The 25,085-nt window shown below is 45.9% G+C and overlaps 1 protein-coding gene across 23 annotated transcripts in view; it reads left to right on the top strand.

Moving 5' to 3' along the window:
- The first annotated feature begins 650 nt into the window (after positions 1 to 650).
- The window catches only part of MAGI1 (membrane associated guanylate kinase, WW and PDZ domain containing 1), a 359,795-nt gene continuing 335,360 nt past the window's right edge, over positions 651 to 25,085 (top strand). For 14 of the 23 annotated variants that reach the window (XM_087743427.1, XM_087743425.1, XM_087743422.1 and 11 more), the window contains exon 1: positions 656 to 1,129. In XM_087743427.1, the coding sequence (XP_087599553.1) occupies positions 844 to 1,129 (286 nt within the window). In that variant the 5' untranslated portion in view covers positions 656 to 843. Of the gene's footprint in view, positions 1,130 to 25,085 lie in introns of all 23 variants that reach the window. The other 9 variants (XM_087743432.1, XM_087743431.1, XM_087743416.1 and 6 more) reach the window with 3 other exon arrangements.

The following is a 25,085-nucleotide window of genomic DNA, read 5'->3' as shown; positions in this document are numbered from 1 at the left end:
TCCAGAGGTTTGCAACGTGGAAAATCCTAGAAATCCTCCCGGGAAAGCAAAGGATTAGCATCCCTCTTTCCCCCGAAACACGAGCATCTCCAGGGGCTGAGCTCCTGGAGGAGCTCTCGGCGGAGCGGAGACCCGCCCGCGCTCCCCAGCCCCTTCTCAGCGATGAGCTCTCTCTGCGGAGGGGTTTCACCACGGCTCCCCGCGGGGTGCGCAGGCACCCTTCGCAAAACTTGTCCGTGGGAGCGAGGCCCCTCGAACCGGGGCAACCGGGGGGGGGGGACAGCGAGGCCGGCCCGGTGCTCGCCCGCGGGGGGGCCGTGCCGGGCCGTGCCGGGCCGGGCCGTGGGCGGGGAGCGGGCGGGGGCCGGGGCCGGGGCCGGGGGCCGGGCCGGGGCGGGGCGGGCTGAGCGAGGGCGCCTGCGCCGGCGGCGCGGAGCGCGGCGGAGCGGGACGGGGCGAAGTGTAACAAAACAAACGGGTCTTTGTATCGCCTTAAAGGCGCCGCGCGCCGCCTCCGCGCCCCGCGCAGCGCCCGCGGAGAGGGGCGGCAAACCGAAGCAGCAGCGCGAGGACCAGCCGGATTTGCTTTTTCAGCGCTTTTTCTTTTTCTTCCCCCCAATTTTTTTTTTTAATAAGGCGGGAGGGGGAGGGCGGGAGGTGGGCGCGCGCCCTCCGCGGGCGCGGAGCCATGCGGGCCGTGCGCGGCCGGAGCGGGGCGCGGCGCCGGCGGTGATGGCTTGAGGGGCCGGCGGCGGCGGCGGCGCGGTCTATGAGGCAGCGGGTCGGCGCCCCTTGCGCACCTGCTTACCGCGCTTCCGCGGGCGCGGAGGGCCGCGCAGCACCATGTCGCGGGTCGTCCAGAAGAAGAACCACTGGGCCAGCCGGGTGCGGCAGTGCTCGCTCACCCGCGGGCCCGGCGGGCAGCTGGGCTTCGCCCTGCTCGGCGGCGCGGAGTACGGCGAGTTCCCCTACGCGGGCGCGGTGTCGGGGGACGGCGAGGCGGCGCTGAGCGAGGGGGAGCTGCTGCTGGAGGTGCAGGGGGTCCGCGTCTCGGGGCTGCCGCGCTACGATGTGCTGGAGGTGATCCGGAGCTGCAAGGACCCCATCGCGGTGAAAGCCGTCCGACAAGGTGCGAGCGCGGCCGCGGAGGGACGGGACGGGGCGGGGGGGACCCGCTCCGCGCTGCCCACGGGCCCACGGGGGAGGTGAAGGGTGGTGCCGGGTGGCCGAGGGCGAGCGCGGGACGGAAGGGGGAGGCGAGCGTTAGCCCTTCGGGGCAGCGCAGGACCCCGAAAGGAGTTCGTCGCTGCGCGTGTCTGCGCGTACGTTTGCGCACACTCGTGTGCGCACCTTTGCCGTGTGCGCTTAGGCACAGGCACCTTCGCGTCCTGACTCGGTCCGGAGTCTCCCTGCAGTTTTCTGGCCTGCGTTAAGCACGGCGAGCGGTTGCGGGAGGCTTTCCCTAAGGCACCACGGAGCCTCCAGCGCTCTCGGCGGGGGCATCCGCGGGTGTCGGGGGGAGCCCCGTGTCCGGGGCTGACCCCTGGAGCGGCCAGGGCAAAGCCGCAGCTGGGGGAATGTGAGGGAGATACCCTCCTCCAGCCGCTGAGCATCCTTTCGAGCAGCCACACTGCTGGGCGATGACTGGAGTCTTCTTCAAAAAGTGCAGCATGTCATTGCTGGCCGTCTGCCTTGGGGAGGGACAAGCTGTGACCCTCCTGCGAGGGCAGTTCCCCTCTCTGGCTCAAAGTCAGCTCGGGGGTGCTTTTTTTTCCCCCCTGCTTTGCCCTAGGTGAGGGCACATCCATGCTCCCAGCCCTGCAGCGCACAGGTGAAGGCATGCACAGGTAGCTCTCTCGTTTGGCTGGGGAAGAGGAATAGGAAGAGTCCTCCCATGCGAGATTAAAAAAAAGCCACTTCACATCCGTGTACACGCAACAGTGGCTCAACAGGTTAGCCTGAGAGGCCTGGCTAATGGGCTCGTCGTTTCCAGGGCAGGACTTGAATTTAGTGCTAGGAAACTGTTAGCGTTGCCACAGCTGCTCGGAGGTTGGTTGGATGGGCGGGATGAGCAGGGCTGCAGCCGGACACCCGCAGGTGTGCGGGATGGAGGAAGGAAGGGAAGTTTTCTTTGAGTCGCCCAAGAGATTCCTTAGGGGAAAGTTTGTTTGTCATCCAGGCGCGTACGCGTCCCAAAGTTGGGGGTTTTGCTGTGGCTGGTGGTGCGAGAGGGTTTTTATTTTGTTCTTGGTTCAGCCCAGCTGGTCGCTGCGGACAAGATTTGTGGCCGGCTGGCAGGACTGTCACCTGAAGACTTGTCCCCAGCCTCACTGACACGCTGAGCCGGAGGGCTGCAGGCACTTGTTTCACAGCCATCCTGCAAACCTCCGGTGGCGGAGTGGATGGCAGCGATGGGTGTCGAGAGGAGCTGAGCTGAGCTGTGCAGTCCCCCTCCGCCACCTGCTCCCCTTCCACAGGGGCAGCGTCAGCTCAAAACTGCCCCCGAGCTGATGTACCAAAGGACGGCTACTTGTTAGGCATTTCCAAGAGAAATATTGCAGCGAACAGTGTCGAACTCCCAACAAAAACAGTTTTCTTTAAACAAATGTGTATTTTCCCGGATGCGTTTTCTCAGCTTCACTGGGAAGTGGAAACTGAGCCTGCTGCTTTCCCTGCCCAGGCGGGAGGGGGAGAAAAGCATGAAGAAAAGTATGAGGAAATGAGGCAGGTTGCTTTTTGCATACTGATTGTTTTACCAGAAGTGTTAAAATACAGCTTCTGATGTTGCAATGTGATGGTGTTGGTGCATGAAAGAAGGTGTGTAAAAAAAAAAAAAAAAAAAAAAAAAAACAAAAACCCCAAAAAAACAAACAAAAAAACCAACACCTTCCCAACCAAGCAGTTTGTGATTAAACTTTTTGTTATTTTGGCAACACTAGTTAATCTAAATGGAAACATGTCATGGGAATATACCAGCAATGACAGAAGTTAGTGGTAAATGTGTCTCAGCTCCAGGGTATGGTCAAAAGAAGGGGCAGAGAGCCGAGTTTTAGCATACTGGTTGGGTTTACCTGGAACTTGGGCGAAAAAGGTTCAAACCCCTGCCTGGAGTCAGGGCAGGCGCTTGAACCTTGGACCATCCTCATCCAGAGGTGAGAACCAAGCCCCTGGTTACTGGGATTGTAGCTTCCCTTCTCCCACTCCCCCCCCCCCCCTTTTTTTTTTTAATGCTTTATTAGACAGGAGTGTCGACTAGAAATATATATTTTTTTAAAAAAAATCATTAAATATTTTTGTGGCCTGGAAAGCGGTTCCCCGTGCCTGTCAATGATAGCCTGGCATCTGCACGCTGTTCTGTGCAAAGCGGGGAACTCCCTCGTGAATCAGGATCGTAAGCGTAGAAAAGGAGACTGTTTTAATTAAAATGCATTACTTCTATGTTGATTAAAAATCTCATTATGGGGATGGCAACTGTCATTCAAGCGGAGGTGTGTGGCACTAGAGCAGACAGCGAAGGAGTGTGAAGATAAGATTATAAACATATTTTTAACTATGATTCTCCTCCTCTTCCCAGTTCTCAGTGCCTAATCAACTGGTGCTGAGGTGCTAGGGCAATATTAGCCTGGAAATGTATACATTTTATTGCCTTGTCTATTTTGTAAGACATTTACAAGGCTGGAAAAACAGGAAATTTACTATAAATAAGTCAGTCGTCTGCAAGCACAAACAGAGAAAATAACTGTTCTGACCTTGCACTTAGTGGAAGACAAGGGACCGGGATGTGAAACATAGGTGGAATGGGCTCTGCACGGGCTTTATCATTAAACTGGGGTTTATAGACTTACAGGTCCACATGCAATGTTTTTTCTTGCCTTTGTGAGTCGTAAGTTTGAATAGGTTCCCAAAAAGTACAAAAAGGGGGAACCTATATGAATTTGCTTAATTGGAATAACAGTATTTAGTGTTGCTCATGGGATTTTTTGGTCTTTCGCTTACCCCGTGAGAGTGAGGAAAGCTAAAGAACTTTAACGACGCTTTCCCTTTTGTTTCCCCATATGCACCATTTTTTGGTATTATGTTTGAGGAAAAAATATACCACTATAGTTGCCTGGGTTTTGGGGAGAGAGAGGAAGAATCTGCTGCCATGTATCTTAGTAACTTTCAGAACTGTCAAATGTGTGAAAAAACCTCAGTTAACATGTAGTGCTTTTATGACTGACTGTTTCCATCTTGCATCTGTGCCTAAATTCTGATGAAATTGGCAATTAACTCCTGTGGAGTTAATAAATGCATTTTTATTATGCATGGTCTGAGAGTATAGAATTAATAGATTGAATTATAGGAGCAACGGTCGCATGTTCTTGTGAAAAGCTGGCATTGCCTTAACACAGTGATTTCTCGGCTGTATTGTGAATGTTGTAGCTTCCTTGAACACACTTCGCGTTTTTCAAAATCACTTGGATAAATCAATAATAGAATCGGGCATGCTGTTTCTTCTTATGTATCTCGATTAAGAGCTCAGCACAACAGAAGAAAAGTTTATCATGCTGTTCTTCACAAGGGAAGAATTAAGGTTCTATCTATAAAAATTGACCGTGTTTTGTTTAAGGCAAGGTATCTGGGTTTTCCTTCTCCCTCAGAGAGAGATGGGCACGTTCAGAGGGATTTCAGATTGTGGCCTTTTATTTTGTTGTTGTTGTTGTTTTTTTCTCTTTGGGTTAGATGACCTGTTCCAAATCATACCAAGCCAGATGCTTAGTACGGGAAACTGTCAAAGCTGATGTGTTTGTACACTTATTTTTAAATTGTTTTTTTTAGTTCTCGGATCAATGCTTTGCTTCCCTAAAAAGTCTCTCTCAGGATCCCAAGCTCTAAATGACCAATTGCTATGAAACCATGAGGTGCTGAGGTCAGTTTATGCAATTAATAATTTTCATAGTACTTTGCAGCTGGGATGATCCCACAGTAGGAAGGAGTTGTGGGGTTTTTGTGGGGATTTGGTTTTTTTTTTTTAGCCATATACAGGGCAAACAGGAGCAGGCGTGATCCCAAACAGAAACGGTCACTGTTTACCCAGCGCTATCAGCTGCATTTGTTTCTTTTCAAACATTAACTTGACCCTAAGGTAAATTCTGAAATACGGCGCGGTGACTCAACACTTCAATGTCAGGCTGGCATTTGCTATATGAAGCGATCACGAAATGTTGAAATCGGTTACATGTACTAATCTGAACGAAACCAGCTTCTTTCAAAAAGTTTGCATGAGCTGGTATTTGGATCTTTTCCTTTTGTTTTCCTGAGAGAGCTTGTGAGAGAATTGCTGTCTTGGATTTTTTTTTTTTTTTAGAACATAAAAAAAAAAAAAAAGAAAGAAAAGTTGACGCATCTGTAAATTTTTGTGTGTTCAGTAGTTTAGCGAACCCTGGGAAGCAGAGTGTCACTTTGTAAAGTGGGTGACACTGAAGGTCCCACGCTAGGTCGGTTATGCCGGTGCCTGGCATTGCAGAGACTGAAAGTGAGCGGCGATGCATGGGTGCCTCCCTGAGATGTAGCAGAGCTTGCGTTCGGTTTAATGTGCAGGCAGCTGCCGCCGTTGGGCCAGCGAGGGGAAAAGCTGTTTCGAGATGAGCTCTTGCTGTTCCTAGTTTACTTCTGCAGCGTCACGCGTGAGCTCCGAAAAGTGTTTTCCTTTAGTCTTTGCGTAGCTGAGCGCCAGTCATTGCATGGTGAATTCTGTAAGTTGTTTTTCTGTTTGACCCAAGTTCTTTTAGGACCCAAGCGGATTTCAAGTGGAGTGAAAGATTTGCCATCCAAAAACTTGGGTGACGTTCATGCATTTTAGATTTATATGGCCTGTTTTCAACACTGACCCGCTGGGATGAGCCTTGTGCGGGGCTAGTCGCTACAGAAAGGTAAAATAAAAAAAGGCAGAATCTCTTTTTTTGTATCACTTCTAATATATTTTGCTACGAATCAGTAATCTTTCTTTAAAATAGTACTGCATTAATAGTCATGAAATGTGTATGTTTGTGTATTAAAATACAGCTGCGAGGAACACCGTATCTTTACTATGCCTGAATTTACCGTGTAGTACTTGTCAGGATTTAGAAGTTGATCCTGCTTGTGGCAAACCAGTCATCCATCCTCTCCAGAGCCGTGAGGTAGCACCCCAGAGGTGGACGTTAGAGCCGAAGTGCCACATCTTTGCTATTATAAAACATGTTCAGGAATTAATATGATCCTGTTAATGGCATGAAATGGGATTGTTTTTCACAATAAGGTTAATCTTTCTGCCCATTGAGATGGGACTCCAGGCTCCCTCTTTATGGCCAGTCAGATCACAGAGCAATTAAACCACAATTATAGTCTAATTATGAGCAGTCATTCAACAGCATTGCAAAATAGGATGTTAACACTATCCTGTGTGTTGTTTTGATTTATTTTTTAAGACCAAGTTACAATTCCTGCATGAGTGAATTATTGACCTGCTATTGTGAGATTTAGGATTCATCTTCCATGTATCTTGTTAGGAATTTAAGAACTTATTTTAACAGGTTTGAAAGCCAAACCATCAATAGCTCCTTGCATTCCCGTGTTTGGGATCGTCATTTTTCTCTGGTTCAGGCTGCGATCATTCATGGATCTCTTCTGACTGTTTCTGTATCTCTTTCTCTATCTGATGCCTGTGAAATACCCTTACTCCTTTGACAATGTATGCATGCACAGGGAAAACACTTGCCCAAGGGCAGCTACATTAAGGTGTAAAGATCTTCTGAGTAGCACTTTAGTGGCTGTGTGGAACTGATGGTTTGGACCGATGCGTCCCCATTCCCTCACTATGTTCGACATTCCCTCAGTCGTTAGATTTCAGCATCCCTCAGTTTGAAAGTAGCATGGAAACTGAGAAGATGCTGCTGCCTCAAGGGCTTTTTCTATTGCATTCGCAAAGTCTGAGTTGTGGGCAGGGGTGGGATCCTTGGGACCTCTCTTGAGGTTTTTTAAAGTAATTGACCAGGTTTGTTATTTACATTCCCTTACTTTCTCGTCCAGACCCAAGCTATGCTTGCGAGTTATTCCAGGTGTTTCGTTTTTTTTACACTTCCTCTGACTTTGAGTGGAATGCATAAATCAAGGCGTACTGGTTCTGTATGAGCAAGTGCCATCAATTTATAGGAGGCCTATGAAGAGTTTGAGATGAAATCTTAGCTGAAGGCAAAGATCCTTACCATGAGCAATCAGTGGTACTCAGAGGGCTGGTACTCAGACCCCTCCGTCCCATCTGAGCTCCTTCCAGCTCCGCATCCCAACTCCTGGAGCAGCAAAATTTGGGATTCTCTCGCTCTGTATTTCTGCAGAGTTTTTCTCTAGCTCAGCTGTGGAAAAAATTTTATTTTTGCCTTTTAGAAACTGAGTATTAAGTGACCTTCTTGCACCAAGGGCACAGAAATGGGTCACCCCCCCTGTGATCTATGAAGATCTTATCCGCTCCCGTTACCCTGTCACCGGCCCTGTCACCGGCGGCACCGCTTGCAGGACAGAGAGAACAGCAGCTTTTCGGTGCTGAGTGACAGCGCTGCTGAGCGTGCAGGACCAGCTCCTGCAGAAACATAATTTTCACCGCTATCATCATTTTCTCTGTCTCTCTTGACACTTGATATTTTATTTTCTCACTTTATATTTCGGTCTCGCGCAACTTGCTTTGGCTTAGCTGTTGCGGCGGTTTGACAGGTGAGGCTCCGAGTCCGATGGAGCCGGCAGCCCGTAGAGATCCACAGTGTGTTTGATGGTCTAAGTTTGGGGTTCCCTGCAAGGATCTGGTGCTGGGAAACAAACCTCAGCCTGGGCTATTGTCCAGAATTTGTTTTGTACTGATCTGATAGAGAGCTGTGGAAACCTGTTTCCAGAGCAGCTTGGCAGCTTTTGCATTGGGCTGGTATGTTGGCAGATTTGGATTTTTTTTTTTCTTCTTTATTTTTCTTTTTTGCTTTTCCTTCTAGACCAAATAGGTGGGCCAGCATCCTTCTCGGCCCTGCAGGAGCAGCATGGCTCAGGGTAGCTGGGATATTTTTGTTGAGATCCACCCTTCAGTTTCCAAAGGTCAGACACTCCATCCATCCTCCCTCCTGTGACATTTTAAATGGTTTCCAGAGCTATTCCGCTGCTACGGGCTGGAATGATGGCACTGCTCTCTCTGCTAGTCCCCAGTCCTGACTTTGGCATCATTTGTGCTGAACTGTTTTGTTTTAGTAATATTATTTAAACCTACATAAATTCTTTTTTTTTTTTTAACTGCCCCTAGTAGACCTTGGAGAAACAAAACAGTTTTTTCTTCAGGGCCTGACATTTTGGGTTACATTTTTACAGACTTGGCTTTTGACTAAGAACAGTTCCTGTTTTTATGTTTGAGAGGGCTTGTATCATAACTTAAAAGAAAAATAAGGTAAAAATATTTATTGGATTTCATTGACTGTCCCCCATTAGACTAAACAATAGCAGTTATTACACGGTGTGAAAATGATGCAAAGCGCCCTGTCTTCATAATGGAACAGGAAAAAAAACAAACAAAGCCTTTGGGATGACTTGCAAAGTGGAACAGATGCCCTTACAATTGGAAGGCATTTGAATAAGGAATCGTTTTGCTTGGTTTGCTAATCCTTGACTAGAGAGTTCATTGTCTTGGATTATACATCTGTAATTTTGGAGCCCTGAAGTCAGTGCCTCAGTACAATTATGCTGGGAAAAGACCGACTTTTCTTTCTTCATATCCTTAATCACAGTGGCTTGTTTTTTAAGGGGAAAACCTCAACTCTGGGTTTTTCATTTAGTTATTAACAAAAAGCCTTTGAAAAAGAGCCTGCCTAAAATCCAGCCACTCCCTCAACACAAACAAAGCTGTGCAGATATTGTGTACTTTCAAAAAAAAAAAACAACTTTGATGTTCAACTTCTCTTATTCCAGTGGTGCAGATCCTGCGCTAAGTGGGTGTTAATCCAAACTGATGACAGACGCAGATGTCTCAGATTTTTTTGGATGCATGAGAGAGGGGAAGGTTACCTCCCAAACAGGCTGAACTGGGCAGGTGAGGACCTGGGCTGCAGAATAACTGTGAAAAGACTTTTCTTAAAAATAGCAAGGAACATGCCTGTCCTCCTCCTTTCCCAAAGGTGCGGGTAGAACTCCCACTTAGCAATTTAAGTGGCAGAGATATGGGATAATGCTTCTGGGGCTTGGACCTGCAGAGGGACGATCCACCAGCGCCTTGCGGGAAGCCAAGGATGGCTGGAGGAGAGGGAGAGAGAAACAGGCAGCAGGAGATGCATGAAAGATACCAAAAGCATCAGGTTGAGGAAAGATTTGCTTGTTCACTACTGGATTTGTTACTGATGCTGAGGCCATCTCTAAAAGCAGAGGCAGCTGAGTGCTTTCTGCAGGACCAGCCAGGAGTGTGTCTGTCTTTCCAGGCCTCTGTCCCAGAGCAGCCTAGACAAACACCTTGTTCCGGGCACCCTAAATGCCTACGTCGATGTATAATATAGGATGCAACTTTGCTACTGAATATCCTTAAATATATATATTGTATAATATATCCTAAAATAACTCATGCTCCTGCAGGCTGTTGCTGGAGGACAGCCTGCACGGCTCCCCTGCGCCGCGCGGGGACGGCCGGGGGACGCGTGGCACAGCACAGCCCTGGGGTAGCTGATCCCCAGTGAGCCTGGAGAGGAGAAGTCTGTGGTTTGGCTGGATTTGGGGACATTGTTGCCTCCAAGCTGGGTCTCCCCTTTGCAGTGCTGACGCTTGGGGAAGGCGCTGTGGGACAGGATGCCTGATGGGGTTTTGGCAGCCACTGGTCCAGCTCAGGCTTTATTCTCTCCCTGTCCTAAGGGCGAAGGAGGGATTAGTCTGATGCAAAACAAAGAATCATGTCCTTCTCTTTTCCCTGGTATGCATTTTTCCTTAAACAATGAAGCGACTAATATAGAATATCTTCTTAATGTGCACCGATTGTGGTTGAGAGGAACAGCAGCAGCCTGTCTGCTGGGTTCACAGTGGGGCACTCTGAGGATCCACGGATTCAGTTGTTTTTGAAGAAAATTGGTAAGTCATTTGTTTATTGGGAGGGGATGGCTTTTTTGTTGTTGTTAGATTGTCTTCTGCCCATACCCCAGCAAATTTTGTGTATTTGTTTTATATGCAAACACCAAACTTGCTTAGCAATGGTACATAGTGTTTTGTCAACTTTCGTATAGTCTCTGTGCACTGCGGAGTCCTCCCTGTCACCTACCATCTGCTGTTACTGATCAGACTGTTTCCAAATGGAGATCTGAGCTGACAAGTACTTTTCTACATTTACCGTAACTGTATTACCCCATTTTCTTTTTCCTTTTTTTTTTTTTTTTTCTTTTTTTCAAATGAAGATACATGGACAGGCTGAGGTTGTTGACCTAATTTCACATGGAGGTCTTTTTGTCTGAACTTAACCATAGTCTATATAAAGCCTTCATGTGGCAGGAAGCTTCGTTTACTACACGTGGAGTGAGGCAATTAAACCCCCAGTAACTGTCTGTCTCTGGCTTTCTGTGGGAGGCAGAGAACTGCTCTGGGCAAAATCTGGACGGGTGCTGAGGACACCAGGGCTGTGCTGGTCCAAGGGTTGGCTGCCTGCAGAGGTTACCTATAGGGGAAAGTTTTATATCTACACACAGCTTGCACCCAGCCTAAGAGGAGGAGCTTGTGAAAATATTGTGTATTACTTATCAAAATAGTTTGAATTCTTGGGTGAGGCTCTTAGAACGTGTGACTGGTGTGTATATATGAAAATATATATATATATATTTAATTTTTGCACTTTAGCATTCGTATTGTCAAAAGCTGCTTCAGTGAAGAGTTCCAGAATCTCCTCCTCTTGCCTCCTTTTTTTCCCTTTTAGTGGAAACTAATCCCATGACTCCAGCAGCTCAAGCTGTTAAACAGCCAGTGACATAGATTTCACCATAAGTGGCAAAGTTTGTTGGCACAGCTATTTGAAAGCTGAAGAGTATGAAACCGCCACCATTATGGCCAAGAACAGCTCCCATGCCCATTACCTCTCATAAAGATGCACGGGCAGCCTCTGATCCTGTAAAAAGATTTAAATTTGCTGCTGTGGTGTTCCCCTGGTGAAACTGTTTCAGCAATACTTGTCCTGTAAATCATCTGCAGGAACATGCTGGTTTTGAAAGACGGCTTGTTCACGAGACGTCTCTCACTTTCTCAGCGGGTTATGCGACGCGGCTGCTGAAGAAGAAGATCCAGATTCCCTTTTCCTGGCAAGTGCAGGGGCCAGCTGCTATCTCGACCTTTGTCTGGTCCCTGTGAGTCATTTCGAGAGTGCAGGAGGGAAAACTAGAGCACACCTATCAACGTTATCTCGGAAAGGTGCCCAGTTTCACCATGCGCACAGGTCTCTGGCATTTTAAAGGCAATAAAGTGGCATTTAGCTCCCTCCTTCCAGAGGCAGGTGGCAGTTACTCTTTAACAGAAGGTCATTCCTTTATGAGGGTGGGAGAAGTGGTGAATACGTGGATGCACGATGGCAACCTTTCAAGCCTGATAAAGTTTGGGGCTCTCTTGTGCCAGGCAGCGTGTGAACCCGAGAGTTGTCCCTGCCTGGATGCTTTGGAGGAGAAGGAGAGCAAAGACTAAAAAGACCCCAAGTGATGTTTGGAGGGGAGAAGCCAAACACAAAGGCTGCGTGACTCAGTCGGGATGTTTGTGGCAAGGTCGTGGACCCACAAATCTTGGCTCCCCGTTGCTGTGCTGTGGGGCTCTGCTGCTTCCTAGGTCCACATTAAAACAGGGGAAATGGATAAACTGCTTCAGCTGGAGCAGCTCCCTTCTGCGTTGCCAGGCTGTCCTGCTCAGGTGGAGGTTTGCCACGACAGTGTTTCCATTTAAAATACCTTATAGGTTTTTTACTGTGTGCTTGTAAAACATGTCAAAGGCTGAAATTTTTATCTGCAAAAGAGATGACCTAGGGACTATCCAAGGTGGATTTTCCATTTATTTTTGTTTTCTGTTGCCAGTTTTCCAGTTGTATTAGTTGATGCTGGAAATACACACATATCAGTTTTTCCAGGAGCTAAATACAGCCTTTTTTTTGTCTTCTTCATAGTTCTGATCTGGGATGGGATATCTTGGTCACATTGCAGACTGGTAAGCAGTTAGAGTGTAAATTTAGATCTGCTGAAGCTGTTAGACATGAGAAAAGCCCCAGTAAAAACGAGAGCACTTAGATTTAAGCATGTGCTAACGTAACACATCGCAGAGGGCTTTTTCTCTCTGTATGTAAAAGATGCTATAATTGGTGCCGAGGCTTGCCTAAACCAGCGTGGAAATTGCTGTTTGCCTAAAAGCCAGGCAAGTTGTCACAATCCCGAAGAGCTCATTGATGTTAAAAGGTTGCAGTGGATTAACCAAAATCTATTCCGAATTGATTTAGTGTAGCTGGTGCGTAACTCAGCCTGGTCATCTGTGCCCTGCTTTGGGACTGCCATGCTTTGTGCCGGCTTGAGTCCCGAGACCGAGCGGGTGAGTTGTCACTGCATCTTGCCGTAACGGTGCTGCCCGCTCTCCCCCAAGGATGCTGGGGAAGACAAGGAAACCCTGGCTCCCAAACTGGCTCATCACGATCAAATCTTATTTTCAGTATGCTCTCATTCGGTACGTCTGCTGTAGCGGTAGCTGCCCGGATGGGATCTTGCCCCTGGCTGGGAGTACAAGTATTTTTCCACAATGCAATTGAATTAATTGGCAGGGAAGGTTACATCAGCTGCCTGGCTGGAGCCCATTTCAGGAGGTGCTGGATACAGTAATTTGTTGGTTGATTCCTGACAAAGAGTGTTTCTGCTGCCTGCAGAACCCTCCGTGTCTGGGGGTGTGTGCTCACCAGGAAGATTAAAAACTTTTCTTTAGAAATTTAGGGACTTTTTTAGCCATCTTAGACTTTAATTAAAACTGGTGTTCCTCTTTTTCTGTGTTGATTGCAGATGGAGGTAGATTTTACTGTAACAAATGATAGTCTCACAGCTGATTTTATTTTTGCTGCTGCTCTGCTCCTGTTGCTCCGGTTTTAAAAACCTCAAGCATCTTCCCAGCAACCTGTGGGTTGTGTCAGGCAGTCCCTGCTCCTCCTTGAGCTCCCAGCTGAGCAAAGCCTTCCCGTTAGCATCACCACCTGATAAACAAAACTTCATCAAGGCCTCTGAAGGACGGACCTTTCATGTATTTGGACACAGCAGGAGCGCTGCTGAATGCTGATAGCTGTCTGAACCAGTGGCAGAAAGAGTGAGGAATATTTATTGCGTATTTATTTTTCCTCAAAATCCCTGGTACAGAAGAGACCTCGGCATTATTACACATTGCAGTGGATCACGTTCGGAAGACTCTGCCATAAAAACATTGTTTCTAGCTCAAGTTTAGCAAAAACATGCTCTCAGACTGAGCTGTCTTTGAGATGATAGTTCACATCGATGTCTTGTAATATCCAGGTGAGATTTAAGTTGTAACATTTACAGAAAATATGTCTGAAGCTTCCCTCTCTTGGAGGTAAATGAGCAATATTCACACTTCTTGGCACCCGCTCACCAAGCTGCCTGAAATCAAGTTAAAAAATACGGAATGGTATTTGCATTGTTTTCCCCTTCTCTCCACTCTGCGTTTCCTCTTCACTGGTCAAATCAAACGGCAGTGACATTTCCAAGTCTTCCTGAATGGCAAAATTAGAAATAGTCCTTTTCTAAGAAGTCTGCAAGAGGTAGTTTAAACATTGCATGCAGCTGCTCCGGTAGGAAGTTGTTTAACTTGTCGAAATCTCTCTTTTACTGCAGAGCCTCTATTGAAAATGACAAATTGCTTAAAGCAGTTTCCATGTTAGTCTTTAAAAAATTCCATTTATTTCTACCCAGAACACGTGGAAGGCATTTGTGCACTTGCCTGACTGTTTCTCTGTCCTAAGGCTCACACTTGATGGCTTTGGACTTCGTGTAATTTTTGCATGCAGCTGCTCAGGTTTGTTTTCCTTAACTTTCTACTGAATGGGGATTTTCCCCCACTGCCTTAGCTTAGATATGAAAAGTCAAATATCTCCCTGGTTCAGGCTTTTGGGGACCATGGGGAGAGCAGAGGAGGAATGCTCCAAGGTCTTTGCTTTTCAGAAGTGATGTTCAGAACATTATGAAATCCATAATTTAAGCTGGAAAGTCTGTGTCCACAGCCAAGTTGTAATAACCTTTAACGCTTCACAGAATGACAAAACATCTTTTGCTTAAATGTTTTCAACTACTTCTCTGTAGCTGTCACTTTAGCAGAAGGACATACACGGGCGGGTACCGCATACAGAGCCATACAGCTGGCTGTAACTGCTGTAAAAGTAAAAATTGCTCAATTGAAAAGGCTTTTCTCTCTCTCTCTCTCTTTTTTTATTTTTTAAAAAGAAAAGATATTTGAAGTTATCGTTGTGCTCAAGTGACCCTGCACAGAGCAGCACGCTATGGGGTGTGTACCCCCTGAGGATGTATTGCCAAGCCTTGCACCTGGGCTTGTGAAAGAAGAGGAGAGGACCTTACTGCAGAAGAGAAGTGGGTCTCCTTAGCGATGCTCAATAAATGGCAAGCTCCGAAAATAAGTTGGAAATTATATTTCTGGAGCCTTAACAGCCCGAGATGAGGCTTTCTGTGCTCTTCCTTTCACCTGGAGTGAGTTGCACCGGTGCATTAATTTGCAGAGCTGCTTTTTGGTGGCCCTGCTGAAGCTTCTCCATGAGCAGAAGGTCAAGTGCGCGTCCACCGCCATCCTCCGAACTTGGCGGAAAGGCAGGCTTTGGGCTGCACCCAGGTCCATGAAATTGAGGGCACAAACTGTTCCCTTTCTGACTGGAAGGTGCTTTGCCCCAAATGGCATCGGATGAAAAGAAATTGGCGTTGCCCCGTTGCTCAGCTTGAGACAATCCTGTTGCTCAAGAGGGATGATTACTGAGTTAGACAGCAGTCAGGAGGGGATTTGAGGACAATCCAGATGCTTTTTCTATAACTTGAAGGCATGTCATATCCTGGCACTTCTATTTTTGCCCACTTTTCGTATAATACTGTTTTCCTTTTATCTGCTATGATCCCTTCATTTTTGGCAGGTTAGGGCTGATGTGATAGTTTGACTTTTTTTGTAGCTATTCCTTTGTTGCCTTTTAACATTTTGTTACAATGTTGTTGTTTTCGCTAAAACGGTACTTAAAAAAAGTAACAGTTACAAATTTTCTGGTTCTTGCTTTGCTTATTCTTCCCCTGAGTGGTTTCAGAAATTAACTTGGTGCCAGAATGATGCTGTTTTCTTTGGCGTAGGATGTGTCGCTGGAGATTCAGGTGAGCTGTCCTCTCAGTTGCTTTCCTGTTGCAAATACTGGTTATTATAATCTGTTTTAGGAGACAATGTTAGAAACTGGCACCGGCTGGTAAGAGTAACCCGTCCCTGGGAGAGCGTCCTGATCTCTTGCAGGCAGAGGGCAGTTTATGCCTGGAAGCATGGAGGCTTTATATACCTTGTTTATGGTGTTTGCTGCCTTTTGTGGAATATCAGATGCTGCCTTCGGCTATTCTTATTATGTGAAGAAACGTCTGATCCATTTCTGAACACTGCAGAGCTCCCTGATATCAGGCATAAAATATTTCTTTAATGGATATTAAACATGCCTTGCTGGCAGTTGCATCTCTGGCTGATAAAATCAGTGCACCCCAAATACCCTGCAGATACTTATTGCAAAACCAACTTCTTTTATTGTAAGAAAGCGAGGGTTTTAGTCCCTTTCCTCTCGCAATGTCTTGCTGTCCAACAGCCAGCATCATCACAAGCAGGACTGGGTTGCTGTCATGTTCCCACAGTTTCATGCCTGTGGTTGATAATTAACCCATTTCTTTAATAATTGTGCCGCATTTACTCTGAAGACCTTTTTTCTTTCCTGCTCTTCAATCACAACCCAGATCAAATGCAGTCTCTTCCCAGCAAAACACTGGAGTTAGTTAATATTCCACAGAAGGTGTGCTAGTAAAACCCCTTGTTACTTGTATGGAGGGAAGGGCCCTCAATGCATTTGGTTTATTTAATATCTTGAGTGAAGAGAATGCACCAAAATGTAGGAGCAAATGCCTTTAAAATGCAAGTTGAGCACATGGGTGCAGGCACCTGATCAACAGCATTTGTAATAATCGACATACCAGCAAGATTTTTATTCTGGGCAGTGTGTGTGTCTGATTTTTAGAGAATACAGACCCAGATTCTGTGTGAGACTGTGCAAGCTGAGAGCGTGGACTCACGATCTGTCTCAGCCTCGGCATTTGGAAAGTGGCCCCATCCCACTTTGCTCCCTGTCCCGGCTGGGACTGTGGCAGCGGTGGCTTTCGTGGGGCGAGTGCTGCCGGGGTGCCTGGGGACGGGGTGCCTGGGGCTGCTGCTGGCTGTTTGCAAGGTCAGGTCTAATGGCAGGGAAGGCAGCGTCTTACGGGCCATTTCTGGGGAGGTGCAGGGCTGTGTGAGCAGGGACTAGACCCTCTGTGAACATGCCAGACGTACGCTTGCAGGGTTCGGAGTGTTGCAAGATATGGGTATGGCAAAGCACACAACATTAAAATTAATGCGCACTCATGCAATTTTAACTAGAATAAAAACTGTTGCAAAACTTACATACTGAATAACACCAAAGTCTGTTTTCCTGGGGAGAGATGGGTGTTTGTGGAGCCGCTAGGGCTTTGCTTGTGCATTGCTCCCCTTTCAAAGATGCCATGTGTTGATTTATTTTCCTTCCCCAGAATCTCCTTTCAGCCTTAAAAAAGCAATATCTTATCATCACTGTTGTCGGGAGCCTGTGCAGCAGTTTGAGTTACTGCCTTTCCATTTCTAGTGCCATATAAGCAAGCGTAAATCTCGATATTATACCAATTTACATTTGGTGGGATTTGTCCTGACATGTCCAAAGCTTCTGACTCTTGATTCATTGTATGAGCAACCGCTTTAATATGGAGCCTGGGGGACAAGACCCAATTTAAAATAAAGTTGTGCAGGTGAAAGCAGAAAGGCATGGATTGTACGCCTGTGGTCTAAAACTAAACTAACTGAGGAGTTTAAATTGCGCTCTGCATTTCATCTCGAGCGCCGCACTCCTAACAGCAACGCGAGCTTCTGGCCTGAGCCTTGCCTTAGCCAAGACAGAAGCCGTCTGGAGCGGGCTGAGCGCGGCGCCCGGGGTTTCACAGTGGCAAGAGGCCGAGAGCAGCAATTCCTCAGCTGCTTGCAGGACGATGTTGTCTTGCTTTTCTCATGTGTACTCCTTTTGTTTAGGTCAGCCTGGCTTTTTGAATTAAAAGATGCATGCACATATCACCTGAAGTTCTTGGTGTGGTTTTGGGTTGTGTTATTATTTTTATTTATTTATTTTAACTCTGCCTAGTGTGCATCTCTTCATTCAGGAACAAGGTGGTTTTAAGCAAAATGTAAACTGTAAAACTTCCATTAACTCTATCAAGTGATAGCAATGCACCCCTGCTAACTCTGTGAAACATCTTGGCTTGAAAGTTTACTACATCGGCTTTATGGGTTTCAAAGCTTTTTGCACCAAATGAAATGAAGGCTTCACTCTAAAATCTTGTTCTTTACTAATCTAGCTTTACTTCAATATTCTGAAGTTAGATGCAAACTATCACAGAACTTGCTCTGTGCTTTGTAAACCTGTAAAGGAGAAGTTGGGCATACGTGTGAATAACTGTGTTGAATAAATGAAGAAAGAAAACATGCCATAGTTGCTTGATGGAGACTTCTGTCATTTGGGACTGATTTTTCAAAGAACTTCATTTCTAATTCTAGATAATGAGATTTTTAAGTATGTACTGAGGCTGTTGAAATCGGTAGCTCTAAAGGGACAGATTTTAAGTGATACCTAAAATATACAGGTTTCTTACGGAGGATGTTATATATATGCATGTAGTAGAAAATCATCACTATAGGGTCAGGGATAGAGCCCTGTACAACTAGAAACTTTTGGGGAAGAAACTTACTGTATTGCCAGTTTTGGGCTAACGCTTTATTTTTCTTACTTTTGTAATTCTTTTTATGGGTACTGAATTACTTCTGTGACACACCACACTGCAGACAAGGGCAAAAGTTTAGCAATCTGCAGTGCAGAAGGGCTGATTTCATTGCCAGCTGCTGATTCTGGCTGTGCAGCTCTTGTACCAGCCAATTAAACCCACACTCATTACAGCCTTTGTGGTTTGGAAGTGAAGTGTTCCTGCCTTTAACTCGTAGTTTTACAGGATGTTGGTTTAGGCTGGAGGTTTGCAAAGCTTGAAATCTTATATTTTCCTCTGGAGTGTGCTCAAGGGGTAGGGGAGGTGAACAAGGAGAGCTACATGGAAGGGGAAGGTGTGTGTTTCTCTCTGACAGCATCGTGAACCTACAGTCACCTCCTAAAATTTTCGTGAAATACCATAGTATCTGATGTACCAAGTTGCTGCAAATGGGGATGGCCCCTGCTGCAGTGTCAGTCTTGAAAAAGCATCTAGTGTTGTAGAAAGTGCTGAGCATCCCTTCATGAGCGTATTCCTTCAACTCCTCCGGCACAGATTTCTGCCTGCCTTCCTCGTGGGGAATTTCTGCTGTGTTTGCAGACCATTTTGGGAAAGCTGCTGGGCAAAGAGGAGGTCCCAGAGGGGAAGTAGGCAGAGATGGAAGAAGAATGTGACCCTCTGAGCCATTACTGGTGACTCAGCTATTTTAAAGTCAAACTTAATTTTTAGCTCTTCATAAACAAAGCTTTGTGCCAGCTTTTTATAGAGCTCTGAAGTCAGTTGTGGCTGCTGCTTCGCGGCTGTATCCTCCATGGGTGCCATAGGGAGAAGAGCCAACCTCTCCTTCCCAAAATGCCTCTCGGCACCCAGGAGGCCCTTTGGAGAGGTGCTTTGCAGAGGGACAAACCTTCCAGCTCTTCTGAATATTGCGTGACAGCTTCTTTATCCAGGGGTAAATGGATCTAATGGATCAAGTAAGATGCTGGACTCATTGCAGGTTGCTATGGGAGCTGATGTCCTTCATCCCATGACCCAGGGGACTGTTTTTGCCCTCAGTACTTTCATATTTGACCTGGAAATGCAGTATGTGCCCTGGAAATGCAGCGTGCAGCATGGGCAGGGAAGCAGCAAGGATCTCATCCCTCAAGAGAGCGTTAGCGATGTTTAGTTTTCTTACGACATTATAGCCCTGTTGATTTTAACTTGGAAACTTCAGTGAAAACCACACACGCTGCTGTGAAAATTCATACTTACTAACAAGTAAACAAGTGATCGAGCACTCTGACTGACTCAGAAAATTCCCTCCAGACCTCGCGGGGAGGAGGAGCTTTGCATTTTTCTTGTCCCGTGTTTATTTTTAGTCTCGCCTCTAACATTGCTGATAGTACCATTACAGGCCCTGCAGATTAAAGTCCCAGCGTGGGGTAGAGTTGAAAGAACGATGCTGCAAAGCGGTCAAAACCGCTAGGATTTTGCAGCTATGTCATGCTACAGGCAATTAATTTAGTCCATTATTTGCCTGCCCGGGTGCAGCTCAGTGCCACCGCTCTGTGGAAGTCTTTGATTTCCTTGCACATCTCTTCTTGTCAGAGTTGATGTCTTCAGTGATGGCTCTGTCCTGGTGACTTGAAAGTGCCGTGTTTGTGATGCTAATATTTTAGCTGTAACTGCTGTCTTTTTAGGCCCGTTCCTCACCTGAATATATTTTGCACTTGTTCTGAGGGTATCTTGTGTTTTAGAGTGGAAAGAGAAGAGTTTGTCCTGTGCAGCTCCCATCACTGGTAACCCTTGTCTGAAGCTGTCAATAACACCCGCAGAGTTTTGGGTGGTGTTGGTGAGGACAGTCTTGACGGCAGCACCCGCCTGCAAGACGAGATGATTTACCCAAGAGCTCTTGGCTTTTCAAGGAGGCTGATTTTTTTTTTTTTCCAGGGCTAGCTGTGTTAGTCTGAGTCAACAGAAGGGTATTTGATCCTTAAGTCAAATAATGGTTGTTGGGTTTTCTGAGTCGTCTTTTGCTGACAGTTAGTCAAAGTCCCCAGAGGTGGCAGAGGATGTTATTCAGGACTGCCTAGTGCTCGCAAACTCTTAGAAATAGTAGTTTCTGTTAACAGCCAGCATGTAGTCTGGGTTGTATTGCGGCTGTTTCAGAGGAAACAGTTTTATCAGAAATAGCTGAATTTAAGGACATTTGTCTTCTGTAGTAATAGAATCTGTACCTGGTCTGCAATGAGAGATACCTTGGAGCAGTTACAAGTGCTCACCAGCTGTGGAGGCGGGGAAGTTTCACCCTTTCTGTGCTGGGCAAGGCTCGGATGGCAGCAGGCAGCCTGTGCCAGGCAGAGCATCGCCGGCAGGGTCTGGCCACCACAGGGTGGGCTAGTGCTAGACCCAAACCCAGGCCATCCAGAGCTGGGCTGCCTCCACTTGGAGAGATGCTCATTGCCTGGCCAACCTGGCTGCCCTCTCTTCTGTGAGGGCTGTGAATTCAAAGGTAGCTGCTTAGCCCTCTCCTGCACCCTGTAGACATACCTTAGGGCATACCCTCAAATAGCTACTGAGAAGCCTAATTTTGTATTTTAACCCTGCCTAAGACTAGTTTTCCATAGCCGTGAGCAGGGGAGCTGTTGCAACCTTGGAGAAAGTCGCTGTGTCCAGGAGGCAGCCCATGCTTGCTCGGTGGACGTGGTCTGGTCAAAATAAGGGGATGCAGAGGGCAAAAAAACCTGTGGACGCTCAGCAGTATCATGCTAACCTATGTCTTGGTAACTGTTAACGAGCCTTGTGAGTCTTCTCATCTTCCAAATTGATTTGACTTCTGCTAACGTGACTTTAGGGTGAGTGGGAAGGGTTTGCAGGAGGTTCCCAACCAGCGTGTACTATTTGGTATTTTCATTAGTGGAAGGGGCCGGTTAACAGAGGTGGGAGCTGGTGGGAATGAGGGGCTTGGCTGTGCTCAGATGCAGTTCTGCTACTACCCTGTGTCCCCAAAATGTCCCAGTGCCATTGGACTGTGGAGAAGGAGGCTGGCCTAACAGTGGAACTTGAAGAACATGTTTGAAGACCAGACCAACTGCTTTGCTGTTTGGGTTTTTTTTTTGTAGGCTACTGCCAAATTTGGGTGCTTAGAGAGCAATTCTTCTTGGCAAGCATCTGCAGGCTCTGATCAGCCTCCTTATAATTGAACACCCTTCAACAAAACCAGCTTTTTTCCAGATGAACTGGTTGTTGGGTTTGCTTTATTTTTAAACAAAGCAAGATCTCTGGGGACTGGTGCCTGTTGGAGTCTCTCTGTGATAACGTAGAAAGGTTCTCGGTTAAAATGCAGCTGAAGAATAATTTAAAAATACAACAGTGTGAACAGGGGTGGTTACAGAAACCGTGGAGATCTGTTTCTCTACTTGGGAATCTTGGATTAAAGTGTGTTGTTACAAGAAAATCCAAATGACAAGTTTTATTCAGTCTCTATTATTCATGCAGTGAACGCCTCTTAAGGCTCTGCAGAAATATGTCCTTTTCTAGACTTACAATGAGTAGACAAACACTGTGTTTATACCAAATGCTGGAGGATTTACGGCTAACTACTATGTGGTTTGAAGTAACAAAATACACAATGTATTCTAAATGATTCCCTTTTTATATTTGGCCTACGTTCAGTATAAGATGAAACGCAAGAATTTATAGGCTTTAAAAAAAAAATCTTTCCAATGCTGAAAGCAAAAAGAATGATCTATAATGAGGCTTTACAGTATATAGTATTTTTAAGGGCAATTTTTTTTATTTCCTTAATATATTTTCCATGTAAAAGTACGTATTTTGCACTTCAAATAGGAAACTGTTGGTTGCACTTACCAGCAAACAGCTGGGGGATTCTAGTGCCTTAACCGCACAGCAGCTGTTAATTAAAAATATATAATTCTACCCTGATTAGTTTATAATGATTATAATCCCCTTAAATTTGATTATTACCACAGCGTGGTAATCTCAGCCACCCCCTGTTTCATTGTGGGGCCTGTAAGTAACAGAACTAGTCATTGAGAGCCGATAGCTGGTTCCTGAAGGATTGCTTCCCAAACAGAAGAGCGTGGGGGAATAAAGATGCCCCGTTCCCATATGTCTTTGGAGGTGCCCGGTTTTAGTTTGTTTTCTCTTTCTGCTTGGCTGGTGTCGTTTCGGTAGGGGCAGGTTCTGTGGCTGTGCAGGGAAGGGGGAAAGCAGGGGAGCTGCAGGCACAAATATTGCGACTCCTGGTCACACTGGGTGCGCCCAGATGCAACAGGCAAGCAGTGTCTTTTAGTCTTGATGTTAGTGAATTTTCTTCAATGCTGCTTCAGTTGTGGTAAGTTTATTCTTGCCTTCTGATTTGAATTTTTTTTTTTTTTTTTAACTTTTAAAAAAAAATGCCCCACCTGGTCAACTTTGCAAAACATAAAAGTCATGCCTTTCATCCCTAGGATTGCTTTGCTTTCATCTTGTGCCCATCTGCTTATCCTTCGCCAGTTTTTCTCAAGATATTTTGTAGCTCTTGATAGCAGGGGATGGCCTCTTTCTTTCTTCTGCAGCACCTGGGTGCTTGGGAAATGACATTCTAGGACAGAACAATAATAAATAACGGCTGCTGGAGAGCAGTTTGGAAACCCTAAGTTCAGGACTGCAGCAAGAGGGGGAAAAATTGCCCAGAGACATGAAAAGAGGCCACGTCAAACGCCTTGTCAGAGAGATGCCCTGATTTGAAAGTATGGCTTCTTAGTGTCACTCAGAGTTCATCTCTGACTTGGGGATCTGGTATTAATGGAAGAGCTGAAAGGCCCATTTTAATATACACAGAAGATAATAGAACCTGTCATTAAAAGACAAAAAAAAATCTCCCAGAGCATAAAAATGTGACTGCATCAGTGTATTCATTAGTTAAGTGGATAGAGGAAGGCTGGTGCTTGTCCCAGAACAGCGTGCAGATCGTGGCCGCCGGGGCCGGAGAAGAGCAATGGTGCAGCCGTGCCGGGGCAGGAGCCTGGCTTCCCTGCTGCTCTGGCAGCAGCTCCAGCGGCTGTGCTGCTCGGGTGAGTTAGGTCTAAAATCTGCTGGAGTCCAGAGATGCTGGCTGCCCTTCAGCTCTCGGGCAAGATCCTTGCAGCCCGGCTGCGTGTCGTACCAGATCCCAAACTGGTTTGGACAGCAGAGGCGTGGTGGCCAGGACGAACTGAGAATTTGTCCCAAGATCTATGCCTTGGTGGGGCAGCCAGCTGGGTCTTTTATTTTTTTTTTTTAAAGCTATTACTTATGAATTGCTCTGTATCTCAGATAACAGAGCCTAGATGCCTTACTGTATAGCTGTCGTATTTCAGAGGTCAGGGTGAGGCTGGGGTGCCTCATATGAGAGATATGGGGAAAGAGTTGGTTGGTTTTTTTTTTCCTTAACATTATTCTTATTATTCCCATTAGCTGGTGGGTTTTTGTTTGTTTGTTTGTTTTGTTATTTTTAAATTTATTGGGATTGACACCAGGTTTTTAGTGCATTTTTGAAAAAGTGTATAATTTATGTAAGATTTTCATGCACAGATGTTCCCTTCCAGTTTCATTCCACCACATATGGACATTTGCATACAAATAAAAGGAAACATTTTCTGTGTGTGTAGACAGTTGAAGCTATTCATTAGGCAAAGTCAGCTAAGATAACACTTGTTAATTTTAAAGCTCTCTTGTGGTTGGCAAGGAACCGGAGCTATTGATTAGGGTCCGAGAGATGCAATTTCTTGCAGCAATGAAGGATGATCTCTGGTCTGAGAGTTACAAGTCTACAAATCAACTTGGTTTTTGGGTAAAAGAGAAAATTTCGGTGACTTCTAACTTTCCCTTTAGACTCTGCCTGGGATGCGAGATGGCTGTGCAAAAAGGACAGAGCAATAGAGATTTATGATTCTCTTTAGCAAAGAGGTGACTTGCATTGCCATGACATCTTGTATCTCAGAAGAAGTTAATCACAGCTTTTTCTGTGTTGCTGGGTTACATTGCTTTGAGAAAAAACAGAAACTGCTATGAGCAGTATGAATAGCTGAAACCACAAGTCCCACTGAGATTACAGCCAACTCCTCCTAAAGGAAACAGATTCAACCACCAACATAGTTTTTCATTAGATGATTTTTTTCTGAGTGAACAAAATACTTCTATTGTGGCATAATTGTTTAGCTTTTGGAGATGTAGGCAGAGTTGCAACTACATGACTGTTTAAAAAAAAAAATTCAACTTGATGAGGAGGGGAGGGCAAAGAGACATTTGGCTTTTTATTACATTTTGTAGCATGTTGCAGAATAATGCAGCAGGTTTTAATTTTCTCAGTTTCTGTGCTTTTTGGCTTTGCAAGGCGGGAAGGAGGAAAGTCTGTCTTGCATTTCAGGGCAAATTTAAATCTGATGGACAAAAGTTTTGGCTATCTGATTGAAACCTTTTGTTGCTGAGACTGAACGACTCTACCAGGCTGGCAGAGCTGGAGTGATTTGTGGCCCAGATTCACTGTTTTGAACTGTTAAAGTGTATTTACTTGTGGTTAATGGGGAAGTTAATCTTTTCATTGTAGCAATATGATAATAGCTGAAAATCAAGCTGAGATGCAAGTGGGGAATGTGCAGTATGGAAAAGCCATGGAAGCGGAGTTTGTATCCGTGGGTTTCATTTAACTTAAGCATTTTTTGATGTCTGGTACCTTGACCTTTTGGTACCCCAGAAATGTACCCAGTTCTTCAAAACGTGCAAAATGATGGTAGTTTTGATAAATGTAATTAAACAGGAGATGGCTAAGTTTAGCATATTAATGCTTGTCAGCTGAAATTGCTTAAGCATCTTAGCTGAATGCCCAGAAATTGGTTTGGTCCATTCTTTCCCTGCCCTTGTATTGACTAAGAATATCCCTCGTAAACAAAAGATGTTACTGTTTCATGCCCATGGGCTCGTCAAAAGGCAACATTTGCTTAGGAGTCTAGGAAGTGCAGACAGTTAGGA

Source organism: Nipponia nippon, unplaced genomic scaffold (assembly GCF_047370975.1).
Source record: "Nipponia nippon isolate SJK-2023a ecotype South Korea unplaced genomic scaffold, ASM4737097v1 scaffold_9, whole genome shotgun sequence".
In the NCBI taxonomy this organism is placed as follows: Eukaryota; Metazoa; Chordata; class Aves; order Pelecaniformes; family Threskiornithidae; genus Nipponia; species Nipponia nippon.
The sequence above is the reverse complement of the archived record's forward strand: the minus strand, read 5'-3'. Positions and strand labels throughout refer to the sequence as shown.